We start from the raw sequence: 24,146 nt of genomic DNA, 5'->3' as shown, positions 1-24,146 counted from the left end.
TGAAGTAGAGTGCGTTTTGACATTTTTACCTGAATGTGACCGTAAGAAAGGCTCTACCATTGTCTACTATTAAAGCATATCTACACGGATTGTTAATTGTCACTGCACGAATATTTTATCTGCTTGTTATTGTTGTGCAGACAAGAGAAAACATGCAAGTGTACAGATAATTGTCCTCGTTGTTAGGGTTCCAATCCTGTACATGCGTGAGTTACATAACACGTGACTTTTGGTAAATCTCGACAACTTACATAATTATGCTAGGTTTTACTTGACAAGGAGAATAGCAACATTAAAAATGGATACTCCACAGTACACGCCAGAGCAAAGGGTCTTCCTTGTCGCAGTGTACCATCGTATCCAGAGTCCGGCAGAAATGCTTTGGAGATTCCGTCAGCAGTATACCCAAATGCACGTCCCCCTTCACGTGGCGCTATTTACAAAAATGTTGCGAAGTATCAGATAAATGGAACGAGTCGTAATCTGAACAGAAAACATTGTGGTTGCCTCCGAACTGGAAGATATGCTGCTAATATCCTAGCAGTCCGTAACACTCTGTAGGCGGGGTAAGCAGGAGGTCAAATTAGCTGCTGTCGGAATGAAATACCATCTGCAACCTTTAACAGAATATCTCGTTTATGACTTGCGATTTCATCCCTATCAGACGATAAAGATTTCATTATTGGCGATGAAGCAGAGTTGGCATTAAATGATTCCTCCTGCAGACCTTCATGAACTTCAGAGACGCATAATTGCACAAGTTGACATTCTCAGGCAGGACAGACCTCTCATTAGACGTGGTGTGAACGCCATGTTGAAAAGAGCCGAAATCTGCATACAGAAGAATGGCGGCCATGTGGAAGACTAAGACTAAAACTGTCAATAACTGTAAACAGTAAAAAAGTGGTGAAATATTTTTGTGATTTGTATGTTGTTTTGATTTTAATTAACTTCGCGCAACTGCTTTTTGTACTTGTTTCACAAAAGTAGCCACCAAATCCTTACTATTGGTCACACGCCAGTGATTTTTCAGCTATAGGAGGACAAGATGTTGATTAAGTTACCAACTAGAGAATTTTGACCACAGACCTCATACTTTTTAATCTAGCGTCATTTTTCAAACTGTATACTTAATTTTGATACACCCTGTATTTTACTACACCCTTCGCGGTATTATGTCATCACCATACGAAAACAAAGCATCAAAATAGACCAACAACAACGACCAATACAGTTACACACACAAAAAGCAAGCAAACACTAAAACACACAAAATATAATGATTTCAAATAAGTACATGTTTCATGCGTCGATTTTATTTGCAATACAACATGTTAAAAAGTACCAATATAATGGTCCCGCTGTCGTTCTATCATGTCGAGATTTTCCCACATAGATTGATCCCAAAGGTTTATTAACGCGGCTGTGTACTATAGACATTGTTTCTTTCGCGAATTTGAGTTTTTTTGATATGTTTGTATTTTGTTATGTTTTTATAAATACAAGGAATGAAAATCCAGATTTGTAAACTCCAACTGCAATATTTTAAGGATTTTATTTCACTATTCCACTCGTGTTTGAAATTGAAAAGAAAAGAAAATCTTTGTTGTACCAGCCAGGGTACACGCGCGCAACAGCGCATCGCGTCGCGTATCGCGCAATTTGTTAACGCACAAATACGCTACGCATACGCGACGCTTATCTGCATGCGCGGCGCATCTTATGGAAACACCACGGAAGCACTGTTTTCACAAGAACCTAGTGGTCAAATGGCTCCGTTTTAGTTGATAAAATGTGGGTTTTTTCAAGTTCTTTCCCCCGATTTAAATATCAAGTTATGAATGGATTTCGCTCAAACTTCTCAAGGGGCCGTGGATTTACCCGATGTTCATGTAATGTAAGGTAGAAAAACGAAAACTGCCGCATTCTCCTGTGAGATTCGATGAAAGTGCAAAATGTGACCACTTTAAACTTCAACGGCCATTATTTCAATGTTCATTTTCTCGGTAAAATGACGATTTAGGTACACGATAACTCAATAAATACAGCATCTATAGGTAAGCAAATATGATCATTGTAAAAAGCATGATCGACTCAAGAAACGGTTTTCTCATTTTTTATATTTTGGTCTATTTCCGATTTTAGGCATCATTTTGTGCAAATAGGCGTTTGTGAATTTTAAAAGTTCAATTTGATGCCTTATATGGTCAATATCTCTCAAAAATAAGGCCAATATCAAAAAATTAAAAAACCGTTTTTGGAATGGAGCCTCAAGATTGAGCTACAAACAAAATAAAATATTTTGGAAAGAGTGTTTTTTGTTATGATGTACCTAACAAATATTGCCAAAAACTCATTTTTTGTGATTTTCTTCAGAATTGTTGTTTTTACCCCAAATCTGTATTTATATTAAGATTTATTGATGTCTTGCCTTCATAAAAATGTATACTTTTATATGTCTTGCGCGAATAATTACAAAGTTATTGCACTTTTGCTACATGCATGTCTGAGAGTACACAGCCACCTTAATATACTGCGCCAAAAAGTATCGTTACACTTAAATAATCACAATTTCAAAACTGAACTATATTGGGGTAAATGTGTTTTTTGATAGATGCACTATCTAGTCCTGCACATTATGACACCATAGGTCAGTTTGTCGCTTTAAAAACTGGACCTTCGTCTAATCAAATGCTTGTAACTTTGCGTCTTGAAGTCGCATTGGATTCAACGGGGGTTTCATAACGTACCGGATTAGATAGTGCATCTATTAAAAAAATTACCCCAATATGGTTCAGTTTTGAAATTGTAATTATTTTTCCAGGTGTATGGATACTTATTGGCGCAGTATACCAAGGGGGTGACACTAAATTCACGGTTGTTCTATTAGCAACGCAAAACCTATGAAAAATTCCGCTGGTTTACTAGCTAGAAAGTGAGGCCAGTTATCGATCCGTTATGAATAATTCATGTTCGGCCCCTTGGATCATGTTAATTGCTATTGGCAAATAACAACGTTGTTAGTTTTGCGAACTTTGCCTGTTCAATGAGAGTATAGCGCGCCCTCAATACATCTGGGCGCAAACCAGGCGAAAACGATCCAGTTTAATGAAATGGCGGACGGATATTCCCATCAGGCACCAGTGATATGTTTGTTTCAAAGAAAGTCTACTAATTTGATATGAAATGACATTTTGCAATAGCAAAGTCAAAATTAGGACTTGAGGTCAATAACATGAAGGAAATACGTGACAGAGGCAAGGTGTGAAACACAAGTAGTATTTGAAGTTAAAATAACCTTTGATACCCGACCTGACCTTCCATAGCTTTCCATCATGGCGCCTTATTCGTCTTTATGTATTTCTATATGCTCTCAAGTAAAATAAAATACCAATATGCACTAAGCAGACAGAATGTTACTTGGCTCCCAGCATGAATTATTGATTTTATACGGAGGTAAAGAAATACACAGTTGCCTGCAAGCCGTGCACCATACTCCAAATACTTCGGTAAATCTGAATAATGGTCACATGTAGACATATCATGTGTTCGGGAAATCACGTGGCAACATTTTAAGATTTCAGACTTGTTTACTAGTTAAATTGTCATTTGTACTGTTGATTATTTATCTTTGTTAATTAATATATCTTTTAAATGCTGATAAATCGTGGTTGGCTGCCCATATTATATGTTAAATTCAATGTTTTATGAATATAATTCTACCACGCAGAGGGGGTCACACAGCATAATTTCACACTACACGATTTAGCTAGATTTGGAGCTCTGCACTTCAAATTCACGTCAATTTCAAAGTTTATACACTTAATATATTTAATATAATACTTATTTTTTTTTTTTTTTAAATTGGAATACGAAATGTACTAGCTTATTACCTATACAGAAAGGGGATTTATACACATTTTGACATGCCTGGCGCATCAAGACATTCTCTGTCTGGATAACATGACTGTCGCCCTCAATACGTCTGGGCGCAAATTTAAATAACAATACGCTATTTACATATGAATGCGGCTTCATGCTAATGTCTAGTGCCGCTTCCAGGCCTATTCCGTGAGTATACTACATCTGTACATCTTCATGATCTTGGTATACTTTAAAAACGTAGTTTTAGATCAATCGAAAAAAAATCATGCAGGGCACAGTGTCAACACCCTGTATTATAAATATTTTTCCATACAGCTCAATACTCCGTTGAAATCAATATTCTATTATTGACACAGATAAAGAAAGTTTACATATGCATTGTGTTATAGGACGTGCACCTGGAACTTTACTGAATGGGCTAAACGCGTTCCTTTATACCTATAAAGTATAATTGTCATTCTCAAAATTAAATATATCTCAATTTTTACTTTGGATTTCAATTTTTACTTTAAAAATGCAGTAAAAGATATCCACAGCAAGCTGCAAGGCCCCGCTAATTAGTGTACTGCTTTTCGAGTGAGTGTACTGGAAACAAAACCCTGGTTTTACCTGAAAACAAATTTTTTTTCTTGTAGTAGAAACATCATATGGGGTACTAGAGCATGCACAAATCGTAATAATGTGTAGAATATAGAAACGCTGTGGTATCTGATGTGATAGTCATGGTATGCTTAGCCTGAGTCGCTCGGCCTATCTCTAACAAAATCGCGATGCGTAGCTGTTAAAAAACGAGAGGATTCGCTGTACTATCACGGCAATTTTTTAACACGAAGATATAGGGATGATGACGATGTGCAGGGCCTCTATGCAGAAAAACAACAACGAAAGCACAAATCAGCTGCAAGCAGAATTCGAGACCGAATAAGACTAATTTGCGTGTGACGTCCAGTCAACCAGGCCAAAAATGCCGTACTGCGCAGGTCAGCAACCAATCATGTCGCCCCTTTGCACTGACGTCAGACGCGAACTAGTCTTTTATTTCGGTCTCGAAATAAAGTATAATTAGGTTTGTTGAATACGCAACGCTTCATTCTAAAGACTGCACAAAAGTAACGCAGCTATTATAAATACGTCTGTAGCTTCAGAACTAATAATTGTGTTCACAATATTTCCACATTACATAGAACATGTAGAAAGAAGGATGAATTATTTACGCGCATTTTGATACCCCATTTGTCCAATTTCGGTAAATATGGTGGGTTTTACGTGCCGTGGCATAATAACCATTGATCGCTGTAAACTGCAACCTTTAAAATTCGGGTATTTTTCTTTAAAAGCACTATTGTGTTGTTAATATTGAACGATATTTGTCAAATGGGGTTTCAAAATGCGCGTAAATAAATCATCCTTCTATATAGAAATATTGTGGAAATTATTGGTTCTGAAACTATTACCATCGAGCTATTAATGGAAGGAGAATTCACGAACCCAGTTCCCTTTGTACTATGATCGTTATGAGTCGATACTGAGCAATTAGGTATGAATGGTGCACTATCGATTTGCTAAGCTTCTTATCTATTGAGCTTGGCCGGTTATGAACCACCCTTATCGCGACTTCTAAGCAGAATGACGTCATTTTTACCCACAAAGCATTGTGGCCGTAACCATAAACAAAGGAAAACAATTTACTTCCGGTAATTTATAACGCCAATAGAGGTTATCCACTTTACTCATGCGTGACCTCTAACAAAAGGCACTGATTCCCGTAGTATTCCTCATTCAAACAAATTCAATGCACGACCTCGGAGTTACCTGCATGACTTTGGCGGGCTATTTTGAAGCAGTTGCACATACAGGTACTTCTTTTGAAAGTCCTAAACAAGGTCGCTGATAAGATATGCAACTTATAGAACACGGATAACCTCTATATTTCTTATGGCCAAGATTGGCGGATCATAGAAACAACATTGCGAGTCTTTGAAAACCTTTCCAAATCATTTCCACTGGTTTAAAAGTCCCGCACACACCCGCCAGTACTAATCACGATCAGAAAAAATACATAAATTCCCCGTAACTTTGGAAGGAAATGAGGGAATTCGATCAGGTTTTCGCTAGTAAATCAACTTGAACTCGGAAACACAACGCAATCAAAGATCATGTGACCGATGCAAAAGGGCACTAATACCATCCATTTCCGGTACGGGTCACCTGGGGGGGGGTCTGTTTAAATTAAATTTTAAAATAGATGATCGATATTGTCGCATAACGATCATAAACATCAAAGGCCGTGTTTGAGGGACTGCACTGATTAAATCCATTCAAGTGATGACTCGCGTTGAATAGCGTAATCGGCTTAACCCTATTGAGAGGATTAGGATTTTTCTGTGGAATCTCCTTCTATTAGTAGCTCGATGCTATTACTATTTAAAACAGCTGCGTTACTTCCAAGCGGATTATATAGGCTCCATTCACATACGCTGGCGAAGTTACGTAATTAATCGGATTAACTACCATAGCAATAGGTGAAAACAATTTTGAACATATCGCGCTGCACTACAAGCAGGTTACACTCATCACCTGTGTATGTCTGCAATCATAGATTGAATACAATACTGGTCTTTTCAAAGATACTAATCTTACAGGTGCAAGTGATCAGTATGATATGGTTCAATGCAGAGGTACCACGTAAACGTATCAGTGCAGCGCGGTATATTCAAAAATTGTTTTCACCTATTGCTATGGTAGTTAATCCGATTATTACGTAACTTCGCCAGCGTATTGTTTGTCAAGTATTTTGAGCATGACACCAGGGAACTTCTATTATTATCTGGAATTGCCTGTCACACATGATCGCACGCAAGGTCGTTGGCAATTGGTCGGACCTCATCTGCCCAGAACATATTGACCCAGGTCAGCATACCGCCATATCCTTCCCGACATGCTTAGTAGCCAAGTCCGTAGAAGAGTGGATCCACACACTACACAAATATACATTTGGCCACATTTTATTATACGATTAATACGAATTTATTAAACATGATAACAAATATTCTCTAGCAAATCGGTCATAGATGGAACTGGTAGGCATATTATAAATTCGGGATATTAAATATCTTCCTGACCGGCCAGATCTGCGCATGGTCATACACGAGGATAGACGAGTATCAGACCGACGCAAACTGGCTTAGTCTCCAAATCAGCCAGTTTGGTTCCGCCCCTCCACAGGGAGCGAAACCTATGTAGGAGACTCGGTCGGACCTGGTCGGACCTCATCTCCCCCCATCGATTGTGACCTATAATCCCCGACATTGCCCTTATGAACTCACATCCGCCTGATGACACCCCTAGATTTGTCTGATCACACGAATCTACGCACTAACAAAGGTGCCAAAAGCTGTCTTTAATTTAGCTTTTACAAGTTTTTTTTACAGTTTTAAGTTTAAGTTTTAGTAAAGTTTAAGTTTGAGATTCACTTCCATCAAAAGCTTTTGTATGCAACATTAGCTCCATCAATACAATCTTCGCCATGTTCGCTGAAATAACTCTTCTACATGATTGTACGTGTCATTTTTGTGTAGCAGGATTGGAATTGGACGATATCGCTAGAATAAAAGCCTATGAATCCTAAAGTGTATAACAAAGCATATTTCTCCTCCGCTACAATTTCATGAATGGGAATGTTGTTCCGTCGTGCCCAACATTTTCCGCTGGAAGGTCTTCAAAAACGACATACATTCTGAAAATATAGAAATGGGATGAAAAGTGTTATTCATAGCAGAGAGCAGTTTATGCATGTATACAATGTCATTGTGTTTGGAAACACCTTAAGGGGTCTCATAGCGACCTTTTCAGGAAAGCTCCTGTTGAAAGGTAAACGTGATCTGCACCAACTATCAATTCTCGCTATTCACAATAAGGGCGCCGCCAGCGGTTTGCGATGTAATCGTGATGTATCATGGGAAAAGGTCGACATCCAAGTCCGCGCAATACGAATATTACCATGCTATTACATAGGAACACGTGACAATATTTTTAGTTTGTCAATATAACGGTATTACACGCAAATCGATAGAGAAAAAATTAATTGTGCACATTTCAAATCACATTATTAAGTATTATTGAGTATCGATTCGCGTGTAACACCTTTATTTTGACAAACTAAAAAATATTGTCACGTGTTCCTATGTAATAGCATGGTAATATTCGTATTGCGCTACACCACATTTCGCCATAATACATTCTAGAAACCCTTGCTGTTAGAATAAGAAAAATTTTAATGCTAATTTATTGCACATTCTAGGGAAGCGTGGTTACCTTTTTAAAATAACCGAGTGAGAGGGTTTTCAAGAAAATATTTTTCCTGTCAAAACTGAAGCATCCTCTGTATTAAAAAAAATATGAATATTAACTGCACATCATATATAACGATTCGTGATACCCAATTGTAGCACATTTGATGTCGTTTATGAGGCAGATAAATTCCCCGTAACTTTGGAAGGAAATGAGGGAATTCGATCAGGTTTTCGCTAGTAAATCAACTTGAACTCGGAAACACAACGCAATCAAAGATCATGTGACCGATGCAAAAGGGCACTAATACCATCCATTTCCGGTACGGGTCACCTGGGGGGTCTGTTTAAATTAAATTTTAAAATAGATGATCGATATTGTCGCATAACGATCATAAACATCAAAGGCCGTGTTTGAGGGACTGCACTGACAGAGAATTTTATTTCAATTTTATATACGCCAAAATATTTTTTTAATTGAGCAAGAATAAGGATAGAAAAAACGTTGAAAATTCTATGTATAAATAACATTAGACCCGGCAAAAGATTACTGTTTCGTTTTTATGGTAATCTAATCATTTATTTCCTGAAAAAAAATTTGGGTCTAATGTCGAATATTCACATACTTGATCAAAACATCGAACGTGTATACAAGAAAATGGTAGGTTTTTCTCTATAGTATTTTACTGACCATGGAAATGTACTGAGACACAAGCACGTGTCAAAATCGATATAATGTATTGTCCATATAGACGCCCAGTTATCATGCTTATCGTTGGATTTTTTTGTATAAAACACGCAGTTAACAACAATGGAGCGCTAATAATACACATAAATGTTTTTATTTGAAATAAAATTCCAAAATATGGTACGTTTTCTGCCTTTGCTTGTCACGTGGTAGGCCTATGTTGAAGTTGCGATTATATCTTCAAATAAGTTTCAAATGAATTCCAACAAGACAAGTGGACGAGTGGTCTAAGGCGCTGGATTCATAGTGTGTCCAAAGCAGTCCGCCGCCGTGAGTTCGAACCCCGCCTCCGCCAAACTTTAATGAAGGAAAATTAAAATTAAAATTTTACTTTAAAAAAATTTCATATTGGGGAAATGTGACTGGCAGAATTTATGTATGGCGTAGAGTGGTGTGGTATTGCGCGTACTTGGATATCGACCTTTTCCCATGATACATCACGATTACATCGCAAACCGCTGGCGGCGCCCTTATTGTGAATAGCGAGAATTGTGCCATAGCTCAGTACATGCCTTATGTTAATTTGTTTACGAACCTTTATATCTGCAAATATTATTGGTGCAAATTTGTGAAAAATCGGTACTTTGCATATTTTCACGACGAAAAAAAGAAACCCTGTTCTACGGACGGACGGACCTTTCAAGTAGGGTCGGTCGGTTGGCTTTTTTTTTTAATGACCCAAAAAAATACAAAAAAAATTCCGAAATTTGGGTCGGCATTCAATTGTACAGGAATATTTTTCCCCAATTTGTTCAAAATCTAGGTCGGTCGGGCCGGTAGAACAAGGTTTTCTTTTTTCGTCGCCTTGAGCGATATTGTAACATTTCCAGAGGAGGACACATTTTGATTGTAAGCTAAAATGACAGCCCCCTCAGGCCACAATAATTGTCCTCGTTTTGGCCCATTTTTCAGCTTTAAGGAGGAAGCCCCGCATAGAATAGTTCTTCTGAGTGAACCAAACCTGTCTGGTTATCATACTCAGTGACAAGGTTATCTCTGAATTTGACAGGTGCTAATTGATGTTTTAATGTTACTGCATCAATTAGCACCTGTCAAATTTAGAGATAATCGTACGTCTCACTGATTAATTTGATAACCAGGCAGGTTTGGTTCACCCCATAATAACTGCTTTGGTGGGACTTCCTCTTTACAGAATTACCAATTTTGCGCACTTCTCCCGGTGAAGTATAGCGGGACGAGTTGGAAACTGACATTTGCCACCCCAGCTCTCGTTGGACTCAGTACGCCCGAAAAAGGGCTATAGAATTTGTTTTGCACAGAGGCGTGAACCAAGTTTACTTGGCCTAATCCTTGCTGTGTAAACATAAACAATTTAATACGAGAATTAAGTTTGAATCATACAAATGCAAAGTTGGGTTTTACCTTTATGTAAGCGTTATTTCGAACTTTAAGGTTTGGTTTTAGGGTTAGAGTAGTTTTTAAACTTAACCATAACCTTAAAAGGTTTGACTTAGGGTTAGGGCTATGGTAGGGGTTACGGTTATTGTTAGGGATATCAAAATTTTGTGATGCTTATTTGTTTACGAGAATTTTTGCGAGCATCGTAAGGTAGTGATAGTCCATGCGGTAATGGTAGTATTGAGGACCATTTTGGAGGACCATTAAAGCCATAATGTACGATTTCCGCCAAATTTTAATTTTGTTATTCTTTATTCAAAATGTTGAAATAATATTAGTAATAACTGCCGGGAAGGGGTTGCTGTCCATTTAAAGCTGAAATAACAAGGTAAAGTGAAAGAAATCCCATTGGTTATTTTGGTCATTTAACATGCAGTTCTGTGGAAGGACATATTAAGTCATAATAAAATAAAATTATGACTTTATGTCGAACTTTGCTCTGTTGACCTACAAAAACAACACATTTGGCCGGTTCCATTAAGTTGGGACATGTGTAAACATTACAAATATGCAAAAAATTCAGGTTTGAAAAAAAAAATATTATAAAATCGTACATTATGGCTGTAATAATTATTTTCTTACCTATTTTTAGCCACTCCGATAGAGCCTAACAATTCTGTCAATTTCTCAGTGTATCCTTTGTTTTCGTCCTTGCCAATTTTCCCGATGCTTCTGGCAAGGACAAGGGCGCATGGCTCTTGTGTCCCAGCAAATGACATCATCTGGTCTGGCAGTACATTAACACAAGTATACTGCAGAGAAAATAATAAACATGTACTGTAATTATTGTCTTAATTGTCCCAATTTAACAAAAAATTGGTCTCATATGAAATGGGTCTAGTTCACGTTATAGGCCTACAATTCTATCATAACTTGAATTGTTTTATCAAAACGAACAATTTGACACCTCTTTTGGCAAAATAGAAGCACTTTGATGTTTTTGATTTATTATTACTGTACTCGAAGTATATGATGTATAATGTACTCGTGCAAAATACAGTCGTCAAGATAATCGCACTCAGTTCATTGCTCAGTGAGGGGCCTACCTACCAGAACAAGAAAATAAAAAGCCCCCTGATTGTTTTTTTAGGTACAGGGTGAGTCAAAAAAGTGCAATAGAGCAAAGAATCGATATTTACCAAGTTGAACTTTCATATTATTGAAAGTTTCCATTAATGCCACACTCAATAGTCGCCTTCTTTGGAAAAATGAAGTGAATCGCAACTACAGTTTAATTCTTATGAGTCCTTTTGATGCGATACCCAATTTCATTAGTCCACGAGGTACCATGTATTTTGAATGAGAGCACACAATGCACGATAAAGGCAGCAGCTCTGAAACTGACTTTAACTTAAATAAGGTTGATTTTTGCGTTATTTCAATTCCTTTTGTCTGTTCAAACAAACTTCTAACATTACTTTGAGTCCTTCATACCTCACTCGACTCCAACTCCATTTTTTAAAATCCCAATATGTCCAACTTACTGGATATTTTGTAATTCACTCCACTTCAATTTGTGCGCATTTAATTTCGACATTTAAAAAACCCGCCTACAAATTTGTATGTTTTTGATAGAGAATAAACATCTTTAAAGTAAAGGTAAAATGAAAATAACAAAAAATAATGTTTCTTCTCCTTAAACAAGACCGTATAGGGCAATAACACTTTGGGTACTCCATTTTATTTCAACGCCAATGAGGTTAAGAAAATGGCAGTTGTTCCAAATCTACCTTACACAGATTGGGCTGGCATTAAAATTTTAGATGTCTCTTGGACAAACATTAAAATTGGGTATCGCTATAAAGTGTGTCATAAAAACAAAACGGTAAATGGTAATTCCTTGATTTTTTCAGACAAGGTCACTAATGGATGTATCATTTATAAAATGTTTTAAAACCTAAAATGTTCAACTCGTTTCTTAAATAAAAAGGGATTCTTTTCTCTATTGCACTTTTTTTTACTCACCCTGTATTATTTTATACGCTAAATACAAGGGCCTTATATTCGTATTTACACCAACTTTTCAAGAAGCAGCTACAAAAAAGCCCCTCATCCTCCTTTAAATAAAATTGAAAACCCGGACAAGAAACATGTTTTAATTTTTACCTGGCCTTAGGGCCTATCTAATCAAGAAGTAACACTTATTTTTGTTAACCCAAAACAGATACAATGAAGCAGAATAAAGATTACATACAGTGGAATAACATATTATTGTTTTTAAAATGAACGAGCATGTATACATTGTAGACCCGGGGGGTACTCAGTACAAATGACCAAACGGGGACGTGCCGGCCGCAAACATGGGTAGCATAGGTAGCCCAAATTTGCCTCAATCTAGCCAATTGTTTTGAAATTTCGCCAAAATTAGGGGGAAGATTTGTAAAAACTAAGACAATTAGGTCTAAATTCAGCCGAAAATTTTGACTTTTGGTATATCGATGGGTCCAAATTTTTTGAAAAATTGGTATATTAATCGGTCCACTTTCAAATTCTCAGCGGCAAACCCCTAACTAAAACCAAACTTGAGTACCCCCACCCCCGGATTGTAGAACCGGGATTAACTCGGGTCCCGATAAAATGTGAACATACCGGCGCGCGGCGGGGTGAGCATCTCCTAAAAAATAGGTAAAGGTTCTGAAGCTCGAGCCGCACATCTCAGTCAAAAAATATTAAATCATCCAACTTACCCTCCCGGGGAGTCATCACACACTTACCTTTTTCGGTTTACCAATCATCCCACCCCACACGTCTGAGCATTTCCCAACAAACCCGTCTGGTAGTGACGCTTTCGGAACATTCGTGAAAATTTGAAAAATAGGCATGATGATGATGATTCGTGTTTTCACTTGTATATCAGACTCAGTGCACTACTGTTGAAAGTTGAATGAATGCAAGCACCGCACCCACCTTCCAACTTCCAAACCTCATTACGTCACCAAATTTGCATAATATACAAACAAGCTGAGCCAAACAAAATATTTCATGACTCGACACTTTTTAGGAAGCTGGGCAAATATTATTTTCTATATAGTACAAGATATACATTTGGTGCATACGCACCAATATGAACCTCGCGCCAATCGATCCGTGTTCAACGTATAAGTGACGTATATTTCATTGCTTAAGCATTGGAGAAATAGGTAACCTTGAAAATAGGGACCCAAATTCTATGATTTTTCTTTACTACTGTTAATACTGTTAGGTGAACGACCCCCAGGTTTGTTTTATTGTATTTGAGCCCGATCGGACAAAGTTTGAAATTTAAACCCTCTGTGATGACCTTTGACCTCGGTTGACCTCAATTTTATTTCGGGCATGTATTCCCATCGTATCAAGGATTCCACCTACCAAGTTTGGGCCTGATCGGACAAAGTTTGAAATTTGACCCCTCCATAATGACCTTTGACCACGGTTGACCTCAATTGTATCTCGGGCATATATTCCTCTCGTATCAAGGATTACACCCACCAAGTTTGAGCCCGATCGGACAAATTTTGAAATTTGACCCCTCCGTAATGACCTTTGACCTTGGTTGACCTCGATTTTATTTCGGGCATGTAATCCCCTCGTATCAAGGATTCCACCCACCAAGTTTGAGCCCGATCGGACAAAGTTTGAAATTTGACCTCTCCGTAATGACCCTTGACCTCACTTGACCTCAATTTTATTTCGGGCATATATTCCCCTCGTATCATGGATTCCACCCACCAAATTTGAGCCCGATCGGACAAAGTTTGAAATTTGACCCCTCCGTAATGACCTTTGACCTTGGTTGACCTCGATTTTATTTCGGGCATGTAATCCCCTCGTATCAAGGATTCCACCCACCAAGTTTGAGCCCGATCGGACAAAGTTTAAAATTTGACCCTTCCGTAATGACCTTTGACCTCGCTTGACCTCAATTTTATTTCGGGCATATATTCCCCTCGTATCAAGGATTCCACTCACCAAATTTGAGCCCGATCGGACAAAGTTTTGAATTTGACCTCTCCGTAATGACCTTTGACCTCGCTTGACCTCAATTTTATTTCGGGCATATATTTCCCTCGTATCAAGGATTCCACCCAAAGAGCTTTTAAATAGAAATAGAGTCGCAATAGATTATATAATCTTTGTTCGTTTGATGCCGATTAGAAGTTGCGACAGGCTATTCATAAAAGTGGTACCATTGTTTCTAATAAAGGGGTTCCGTCATTAAATTGGTCACTGATCCGGCATCATATTAACGCTCTACACAACAGGCGAGTATCAATAAGTGACCACACTACAGTCATGTGTAAGGGCAGTCATGTGTAAAGTGGTACCATTGTACTCATGTATCCCAAATGTGTGCTTGTGTGGGTCTGAAGTATATAAGGAGGCTTTAGCTGTCAATACAATCATCTTTACCACCCACCTGACGTTAGGCGTTTCATTTAAATAAATTGAATGCTCTTGGTGATCGATTACACATTAGAATGTATGAAGGCTGCCATGTCCAGTCCACATATCTATATTACACTATAATGGTAATCGCTATACATGTAAGTATAAGTATAGGCCTATAAAGGTTGTTTTTAAGAAATTTCTATTTAATTTTATTTTAAGAAGATTGGTATAGAAATAGTGGCGTACCCAAAGAGGGGAGGGGGTTGGGGAGGGGCAGATTCACCTCTGTGAGAAGTCTTGGGAGGGGGGAGGAAGAGGGGAGGAGGGGATATGGAGAATGAGAGAGGGCTGGGGAAAGGGAGAAATAAAAAGATATAATAAAGACAAGTAGATAAATAGAAATATAAGGAAAATGATGGGAATGATAGAGGGAGGGTGAGAGGGGACAATGAGAGCGAGGGAGTGATAAAATGTAGGCCTAGGAAAGAATAAGTACAGAGAAGGGAAAAGAAAGGAATGATGAATACATTTAATAATAATTATTAGGCCTAAATAATAACTAAACACATAACAGCACTGGGCAGCTATTCGACTATGTCAATGCCTTTATTCGTTACGTAATTAAAACGCCCAGTCAGATGTATTTCACACCTACCAAACACAACTCACCCAATTTCGCAAACTGGAGGTTGAATGTACACTCTCATGAATATTGATTGGCAACATTTTCCAATATGTCAGCGCTCTAATCGGAAACAATAGAACAATAGACCCTGCAGAGCGTTGATTCCACCCACCAAATTTGAGCCCGATCGGACAAAGTTAGTGACGTATTATGTTGCTTAAGCTTTCCAGGAAGCTTTCCCTTTAAAGGGAATTTTATCAAACACCCCAATCAATTTGCCCATGACTATCAATGACGTGCAATTCATCCTCTACACAGCAAACAGAAGTCATAGAACGTCTAAAATATACAAAAACTCTGAAAATACTAAAATTTCACGTTTATTATATTACACATTATCATCGTTTGAATATTTGTTTTGACGTACGTGTCATAAATATTTAAATGAAGGTAAATGTAATTTACTATATTCAGGCTTTCCCCATGTTCCCACGTTCGATTCAGAAGTAAACACTAATAGCTCGCGCCTACCGGCGCGAGCAATGAAATAAGCAAGTAAGTAAAAGTAAACAGTATGATAATATTAATAGGTCACTTGAGGTGATTACTGTGTCTATATTTCTATACCCGTTTCTTTCTATAGGCCTACTGCGCACAAAGAGTATCCGAACACTGAAAACAAAACAATATCTTACAGACACCAAGTCTAATTTATAAAATGAAGTCACAATAGATGGAAAATTTTGTTCTGCGTCGTTTGATACCTAGTTCGCCACGATGTGAATTTATTTTCCCCAGTTACACCAATTTGAATAAAAAACGAGAGCATTTTTAAGTGGCAAAATTTACATCCGGAATCAGGAGGAAATCATAGCCCCGTTACTTTTGAATTGCTCTCTCATTTCATTCAATTCGGTCTAACTTGGGGAAATAAGTCGGATCGTGTCAAATAGCTTCAAGTAGGTATCAAAATACGCAGAACAAAATTGCGCATCTAATGATTACTTTATAAAATTTGGTACTTTAGGTTCAGTGTCTTTGAGATATTGCTTCTGTTTTAAGTGTTCAGAGGCTTTTTGTGCGCAGTGTAACACGCAGAACGCTAGTCAGTCGATGGCTATTGTTAAACAAGACCCACTAAGTTATTTAATTAGGCGCTTGAAACGATCGAATTCGTCAATTCGGTGTTGAAATTTGCAAAATTTTAGTTACACCTTTTCACTTCATAATTAATTTTCTCTGTCAAATGAAAAGCAAGAATTTTCATTTCTTCGGTAAATGTCAGAAGAAAACCAAATGCTTCAAACCCTGGTGCTAAACTTAGGTGAAATTTAGGCTTCTAGTGATGTAAGATTTTCGATTTTCTCAGGCTTCAACTTGCCCTGCGAGCTATTTAGGGGGTCAACGTTTTTGCTTTTCAAAGTAACATAATTCGCTAACGAAAGATATTTCCCGCCAACTTTCTAAAACACATCATATAGGGCTACTATGTCGTAGTTTTGTCAGAATTTCGGTTTTGATTTCACCATTTCTCAATTGAAATTGTTCGTTGGCATTACTCAGTAAGTTGATGTAAGTCGTCGCGTCAACTTTCCGAGTAATGCCAACGCATACAATTTTGAGTAACGCTGACTCGATATCATTATGTTGGTCGCACTCATTTAAAATTACTTAAAATGAAACTAGGTTAGCATAATTTTCTAGAGGTGTGCTATAGTATACAAAATTTTGCACTGATTACAAAAATAAATATTTGAATACTGCTAATTGTGCAGAAAATGATCCAATTACGTGAATTAAGTAACAAAGTACCAAATTGGAATAACTCAAAACAATAAGTACCAGTAACTTAATATGAACGAGTTACATCAACTTACATGTTGAGTTACACTAACTCAACTAATTGGTTCTTTGAACATTGTGTATTTTTCTATGTTCCCTGACCTTGAATTCATGCGTTGGCATTACTTAAAAAGTTGACGCAAGGACTTACATCAACTTTTTAAGTAATGCCAACAAAGTTGATTAGTTGACGGGACTTTTTGAGCTTTTTCAGCATTTTTTAAGTTCGGATAACTAAAATGAATTTTGTTTTGGCAACTTTTACACTATTTTTGAGTTGTCCAAACTTACTCCTTTTGAATTGCGCCTACAAGGCGAACAAGTCATTTCTGTGAGTGTATACTACCAATTTTGTCAAATTCAACTCGCGAATGATTGCAAGTCAATAGAAATTTCGTTTATTTCTGCTGGTTATATTAGAAAAGAAGTACTGTTTTTAGCGAACTATATTAGGTTGAAACGCAAAAAAAAAAAAATTCCGAAAAAAGCTCAAAGGCAAAGTTGAGGCCTGTAAAATTCAATGAAATCTTACACTAAAATACACAATTTCATGCCTAATTTTAACGCCAAGATTCGTTTCTAAAAAGGTATAGACGAATCCAATTTCACGCATTCCTACACCTCAATGGCAGCCATAGCTGGGTCCCCGTTGAGTCTATCCCACTAGAAATGTGAAATGATGCGTCCTTGGCAGGAATATGATAAACTGCATTACATCACCCGTGTTACACGTAGATGAAAGTTTTACATCACAATACAAAATAACATCGATTTTGAAGCGGCTTTAATCCACCCAATTGGACAGTCACAACACCAGTTTGGTGCGCCGGGGACCCAGTAATGGCCGAAGGAATTCTGACTATCACTTGGCTCGTTGGATTCGTCTATAGCCAAAACCACAGTTTTTAACTGACATTACTGAAGAAAAAAATAGTGCTTTATATTTGACCGAGATTTGATACATGTGAAAGGCGCTATATAAATGTCAACATTTATTTTATATACGCCAAAATATTTTCTGAATTTAGTCAAAATTAACACTCAATCTCGAGGGTTGACAAACAGAAGGCCTTAACTCACTTTTGGCCATTTGGAGATTTTGGTACCAAAATAATCTGTAATACCATATATTCTTACAATCATAAAGCCTTAACTCAATTCAACTTCCTATTGGATCTATAGCACAATAATACTTGGTCACATCTCATATGCAAAATATAATTTTACTCATTTTTCTCAAAGAGGCACTTTTTGAGTTAAGGCCTTCTGTTTGTCAACCCTCGAATTGATGGTAAAAAATTTATGTAAATTTTACGTAGGGCCTAGGTCCCGACTAAAGATTACTGTTTCGTCTTTATGGGAATCTAATCTCCAATATCTGGAAGAAACTTTGGGGGACCTGCGTGTAATTATCCAATAAATTGCGAAAATCCAGACCGTGTATACACGAAAAATGGCAGGTTCTATACTGAACCACATGTATATACCCGGTATAATATAGGAGTAGGCCTATTATAGCACGTGCAGCAGGTGCGGCCCAGCGAGTTCAAATCGATAATGTATTGTGCATGTATAGCTGCCCATTTATTATGTTTATTATCGGATTTCTGTATGTACACGCAGTTATCAACAATTGAGCGCTATTATACACATTAATGTTTTTAGGCAAATAAAATTCCAAAATATGGTACGTTTTCTGCCTTTGCTTGTCACGTGGTAGGCCTATGTTGAAGTTGCGATTATATGTTCAAATAAGTTTCAAATGCATAACAACAAGACAAGTGGCCGAGTGGTCTAAGGCGCTAGGCTCATAGAGTATCCAAAGCGGTGCGCCGTGAGTTCGAACCCCGCCTCTGCCAAATTTAATTTTACTTTTTTAAATTTCATATTGGGGAAATGTGACTGGGAGAATTGATGGATGGCGTGGAGTGGTGTGAACAGATCGTAGTCCAAACGTTGACAACTCGGTGTAATTTGCATATTATTCATTAATTATATTAAGAAACAATGGTCAGGAGGTGAATAGGCCTACACTCGACTCCAGCGAGATTCACTATGCAAGTGAATTAACTACCACACCACTTTAGTCCTTCCATACTGCAGTTACTGTCCGTTTTCCTATACACAATACACATTGCTCTCACCATTGACGCGTGACCTCTACAAACAGTGTATGTTATAGGTATATGGGCATTGCCTAGTTAACATCACTGTGTGAAAAATAACCGGCCAATATTTTAACTATTCTCCAAACTTCTAGCAAATATATTTCTCTAACATGACCTAAAATTACAGCTAGGTTAGATGTTCAGAAGGGGTCGCACTTTCATAGAATATGAGTGAGGGCAAAGCATAGCTAGCTCATAGCTAGCCAACTCCCCGTGTTAATTGAATGGAGATTTGACCGAAAATATTGAGCTATATTGGTAACGGACCGCTCCGTTCTGAAGGATGCCACAAAAAAACGGTACAAGCTACATTTAAACTATTCTAAATAGGTTCTAGAAAATATAGTTTTGTAACATGTCCTAAATTTTTAGCTAATTTAGATGTTTGGAGAGGGTCGCACTTTTGTGTTTTAGATAGGATATGTAAACGACAGATAACACCAAAAATATGAAGAAATTATTTCCAAACCGTGTTAAGTCAACAATCATTATGTTGCTCATTTTGAAGAATGCTGGTTAACAAAAAGCAGGTCATTGTCTCATTTCGTGAACAAAGGTACACATACCATTGTTTCCTTTCGTTTCCTTTATAATCGGTTACCCAACTGAAGCTATAATACCAGCTTTATTGCGATGTCGCACATGTAAAACAGACACTTGTGCACAACCAGAGAAGATCTGATTTAATCAGTTGAGCTGCTTCAATGAGTGTTATCTTGGTTTAATAGCTTTTAATGGGGTTTAAGTCCTGCAAAGGTCGAGATGAATTCTACTGTAGACATGACTGCATCATGCAAGGAGGGGCCACGCTCCATTTAGTACGATAGTCTACGCCGTCAGGCGTGACGGCGTTGATTCACAGTGCTAAATATTGCGTTGGTCCTGTATTTAATACACACCTATGACGTCGCGCTATTGTTTTACCGCTCCATTATTTTCCACGAATGGAGCGATGATCACAATAACACGCCATTCGTAAATGCCTTTCTCTTTTCTCTGAAAAGCAAATACTTTTCAGGGAAAAGTACTGGCATTTACGAATGTAGTGTTAATATCAATTGCACTTTTGAAAAGCAAGTATTTGCGAAAAGTGCGGTATTGTTATCATCACTTCATTCATGCAAAACAATGATACGAAAAAACAAGAAGAAAATGATTTTCATAAAGGGGGTACTACACCCCTGGCCAATTTTGTGCCTATTTTTGCATTTTTCTCAAAAATTATAGCGCTTTGGTGACAGGTAAGATATGTATATTATAGGGCAAAGACTACAACTATACTGCACTGAAAATTCAGCAACTCAAGGCAAGTAGTTACTGATTTATTGATCAAATATTGGTTTTCCCTCATTTTTGACTGTAACTCCACAACTGTTGTCTGTGCTGAAATAAAATTTCCAGTGCAGTAGTTGTAGTCCTTGCCCCTATATATACATATCTTACTTGTCACCAATGCGCTATAATATTTGAGAAAAATGCAAAAATATGCACAAAATTGGGCAGGGGTGTAGTACCCCCTTAATACAATAAATTGAGGAAGCGGATAGCAACATTTGCACAGTATTATTATGGGATCTGAGAGCACATCAGACATATCGAATTGCATGCTGAATACGAGGATTGTCCCTATATCTAAAAATAATAATAATTTTGATTTTGTGAAATTCGTGATATAATACAAATTATTAAAATTTCATATTTTTTATATTTTTCCAAATTTAACAGTCCTCGAAGTAAACTTTATAAATCTAATGATATGTAATTAAACTATAGGCCTATGTAGCTGGGATGAAAAGCCGACTCAATTGAAAATTTGACCTTTCATATTGAACTTAAACATTTTTTTCCAAAAAGACCTACATTTTTTAGTGTTTTGAGGAAAAATCTATATCTTTAATAATGAAGGTCACAATTTTCATATGATTGACGGCTGTTCAACCCAACTTCCTACTATTTACTGCATATCGTTAGATTTATACAATTTACTTTGAGGACTGTTAAATTTCAAAAATATCAATTTTTAATAATTTGCCATAAAATGTGTATAGTATCGCGAATTTAATAAAATCTAAATTATTTGATATCAGAAGGATGTGTCTGATTTGCTCTCAGGTGCCACAAAAAATACGTAAAAACGTCGCTATCCGAGCCCTTACAATGCAATCTGTGAAAAGCAAGTCAAGATCAAAACGGGCAGGTTAAATTTTTGGCTAAGTTGTACTTATTATGCAAGATGTATTTTACCCTCACTTTGGAAAATGCTTATTTAGGCTTTACTTCGTAGGCCCTTTATTTATTTATTTCGACCTTTCTTTCTACGCTTACTGTTTTTTATAACATTTTATTTTTCTTCTTTATATTTTTATACGTTTTCAGTGGCTTAGGCCTTACATATAATTTGTCATATTTTGGGCAACATTGCTACATATATACATAATACACATTCTGTATCAATGTATTTAGGCCTATGAATCTGTTAATTTTTAAATCGTTCTCTTCGGGCATGTTTAATAATGATAAAAGCCACAGTAGGTCTATTTTCTGTATAATTTTTTATTTGTCATTAGTATATCTGATGTTTCATCTGATGGTATTTTGGCATGCTTGAATATTTACATACATCGATCAGTAGGCCTATCCGATACCGTAAAATGGGGTAACTTTGGGCACTTTTCGGAGTTTTTAAACCACTGCTTCCAAACAAAACCAAATATATTTCTAATTATCTCTTTTTTATGACATTAGGGTTCCCTTCTAGACCTTGAAGTTGAAAAAGATTTTTGAATAATTTTGAAAGGGTGCCCTAGGGGTTGAAAATAGCCTGACCAAAGTTACCCCGCATTTGGGGCAACTTTGGTCAGAGTATTACATTCCATGAAGCCATTTCGCTGTATATGGGCAAGGTTTTGTTTTTTGTGACATTTGACCCCTTGCAAAATTAAGCAAGCACGCATCCTTGCTCACAAATATCGATTTTTATTTTGTCTGAAAAAATGTAAAAAATGCTCATTTTGGTCAAAAATGCCAATATTTTCGTAACTTTCAACGAAATTGGACATGAGCGACATATTTCTTCCAAATATATTTCTTAACAAATTGAGACCAAATATGACTAAAAACAATATTGCTGTACGGAAATATGACCATTTAAAAAAATATATTTGAACGACCAAAGTTACCCCGCTTACCGAAGTTACCACCATTTAACGGTAATTAAATATTACAATGTTAGGGACGATCCATTTGATTTCGGAAGGGGGACTGGAAGTTGAGGTGGCTTTTATTTCGCGTCGAAGGCGGCGAAGTTTGTTTTGTTTTTGCCGACAAAGTTCAGGGACATAATAGGCCTAGGTAAAATGTGTTGTAGTACATTTAAAATTTTCGTACCTTTTCGTACCTGATTTTGGTCCTTCTGCTGCGAATCAACGATATATATCCTCGGAATGATTCAAACACAAAATTATCCAAGATAAACAATAGTGTCCATAATTGCATGGTTGTTCCAAAATCGAACACTCGATTCACAGAGAAGAGTATCATTGCTCAGGTATAGCGATAGGTGTGGCTTTCTTGAGGTACACAACTGTAATGACCATTTCATATGAACCTATATGACCTTTTTGCCCATTTTCCTTATTATGCAAAATAGCGACCTAAACGCAACTACTTCAATAGTTAACGCATTAGAAGTGGGCATAAAGAACTATTGATTGTCTAATCACTTGGATGATTTTACGAATCTACGTTTATTCAATTTGTGTAACAAACATTTTAAATCTTTATAATTCAAGAAGGTGGTTACGGATGATTTGAACTTAACACCTGGATCGTGATATGATGGGTATTTCTATAGAAATTTTACATAAAGCTGAGTTGGACTATTTTTGCACTCGCACCTAAAATTTAGTACGATCATTATATTAGTGTATTGTCCGGCATCAATGAGTAATTGATCAATTTGTAAAGAGCAGCCTATTTCAATAACACTCCATTCGTGAAAAATAATGGAGCGGTAAAACAATAGCGCGACGTCATAGGTGTGTATTAAGTCGGTTAATGGCCGCGTATTAGAACGTGAGTGGATAAGAATGGCTTCGCCGCTCCGCGGCTCAGCCATTCTTATCCACTCACGTTCTAATCCTTGGCCATTATCCTATACATAGACCACACCACTTCGAATACAGATTTAAATTAAGATCAATTCTGTATTGATTTCATTAAATCACGTTATTTGTCACATAGACTCGAACACAGAACACATGGAAAGAATGTTACTTACTCGAGGTGTTTTTTATTTTACCAGATAATACATCAGCTTTTCCATTTTATCTTTTGGAAAATGAATAAACCATTACAACGAATTGATTTATTTTGGCTCGCCGTCCCGGGTTCGGGGTCTCGCCTACCGACCGACTAACATGTTTACCATACCTCAACAAGACACCGATTATTTCTGATAATTGTCTATTTCTTAACCATCTACATAATATGCGTGACCAACAAAACAAAAACAAAAGGCGTGAAAAGTTTGGGTTTTTTTTTCATGATCAGGTGTGACATGTTTTAGGGGTCAAAAACAGTCATTTTCATACAAACGGATAATTTGTTTAGGGTAGTTTGTCAAAGTTTTGCAAATTGAGTCCAAAAGGGTAATTTTTGTGGGCAAAATCTGTGTGCATGTATGTGTGCACTATCATCATAGTATGATTTTTACTCTACCCGGCTCTTTTTGCTCCCCCTTCAAATTCGATCACGTGGAGACTTTCCCACATAGATTGATCCCAAAGGTTTATTGAATATAC

At 37.0% G+C, this 24,146-nt stretch overlaps 1 protein-coding gene across 1 annotated transcript; it reads right to left on the bottom strand.

Annotated features, from left to right (window-relative positions):
* Nucleotides 1-7,504: 7,504 nt before the first annotated feature.
* Nucleotides 7,505-13,169, bottom strand: LOC140141819 (macrophage migration inhibitory factor-like). The gene is made up of 3 exons (XM_072163686.1): nucleotides 13,056-13,169; nucleotides 10,924-11,093; nucleotides 7,505-7,621 (listed from the first exon to the last, which is right to left on the bottom strand). The coding sequence occupies exons 1-3, from the start codon at nucleotides 13,161-13,163 to the stop codon at nucleotides 7,543-7,545; spliced, it is 357 nt and encodes a 118-aa protein (XP_072019787.1). The 5' UTR covers nucleotides 13,164-13,169; the 3' UTR covers nucleotides 7,505-7,542.
* Between the last annotated feature and the right edge of the window lie 10,977 nt (nucleotides 13,170-24,146).

The sequence above is a fragment of the Amphiura filiformis genome, chromosome 2 (assembly GCF_039555335.1).
Source record: "Amphiura filiformis chromosome 2, Afil_fr2py, whole genome shotgun sequence".
In the NCBI taxonomy this organism is placed as follows: domain Eukaryota; kingdom Metazoa; phylum Echinodermata; class Ophiuroidea; order Amphilepidida; family Amphiuridae; genus Amphiura; species Amphiura filiformis.
The sequence above is the reverse complement of the archived record's forward strand: the minus strand, read 5'-3'. Positions and strand labels throughout refer to the sequence as shown.

Excerpts from the sequence above, each read along its gene's own strand:
- LOC140141819 (XM_072163686.1), bottom strand. The coding sequence starts at position 13,163 with ATGCCTATTTTTCAAATTTTCACGAATGTTCCGAAAGCGTCACTACCA. Across the intron at positions 11,094-13,055 it reads TGATTGGTAAACCGAAAAAG|TATACTTGTGTTAATGTACT; the intron begins GTAAGTGTGTGA and ends TTTTCTCTGCAG. Across the intron at positions 7,622-10,923 it reads ATCGGAGTGGCTAAAAATAG|AATGTATGTCGTTTTTGAAG; the intron begins GTAAGAAAATAA and ends CTATATTTTCAG.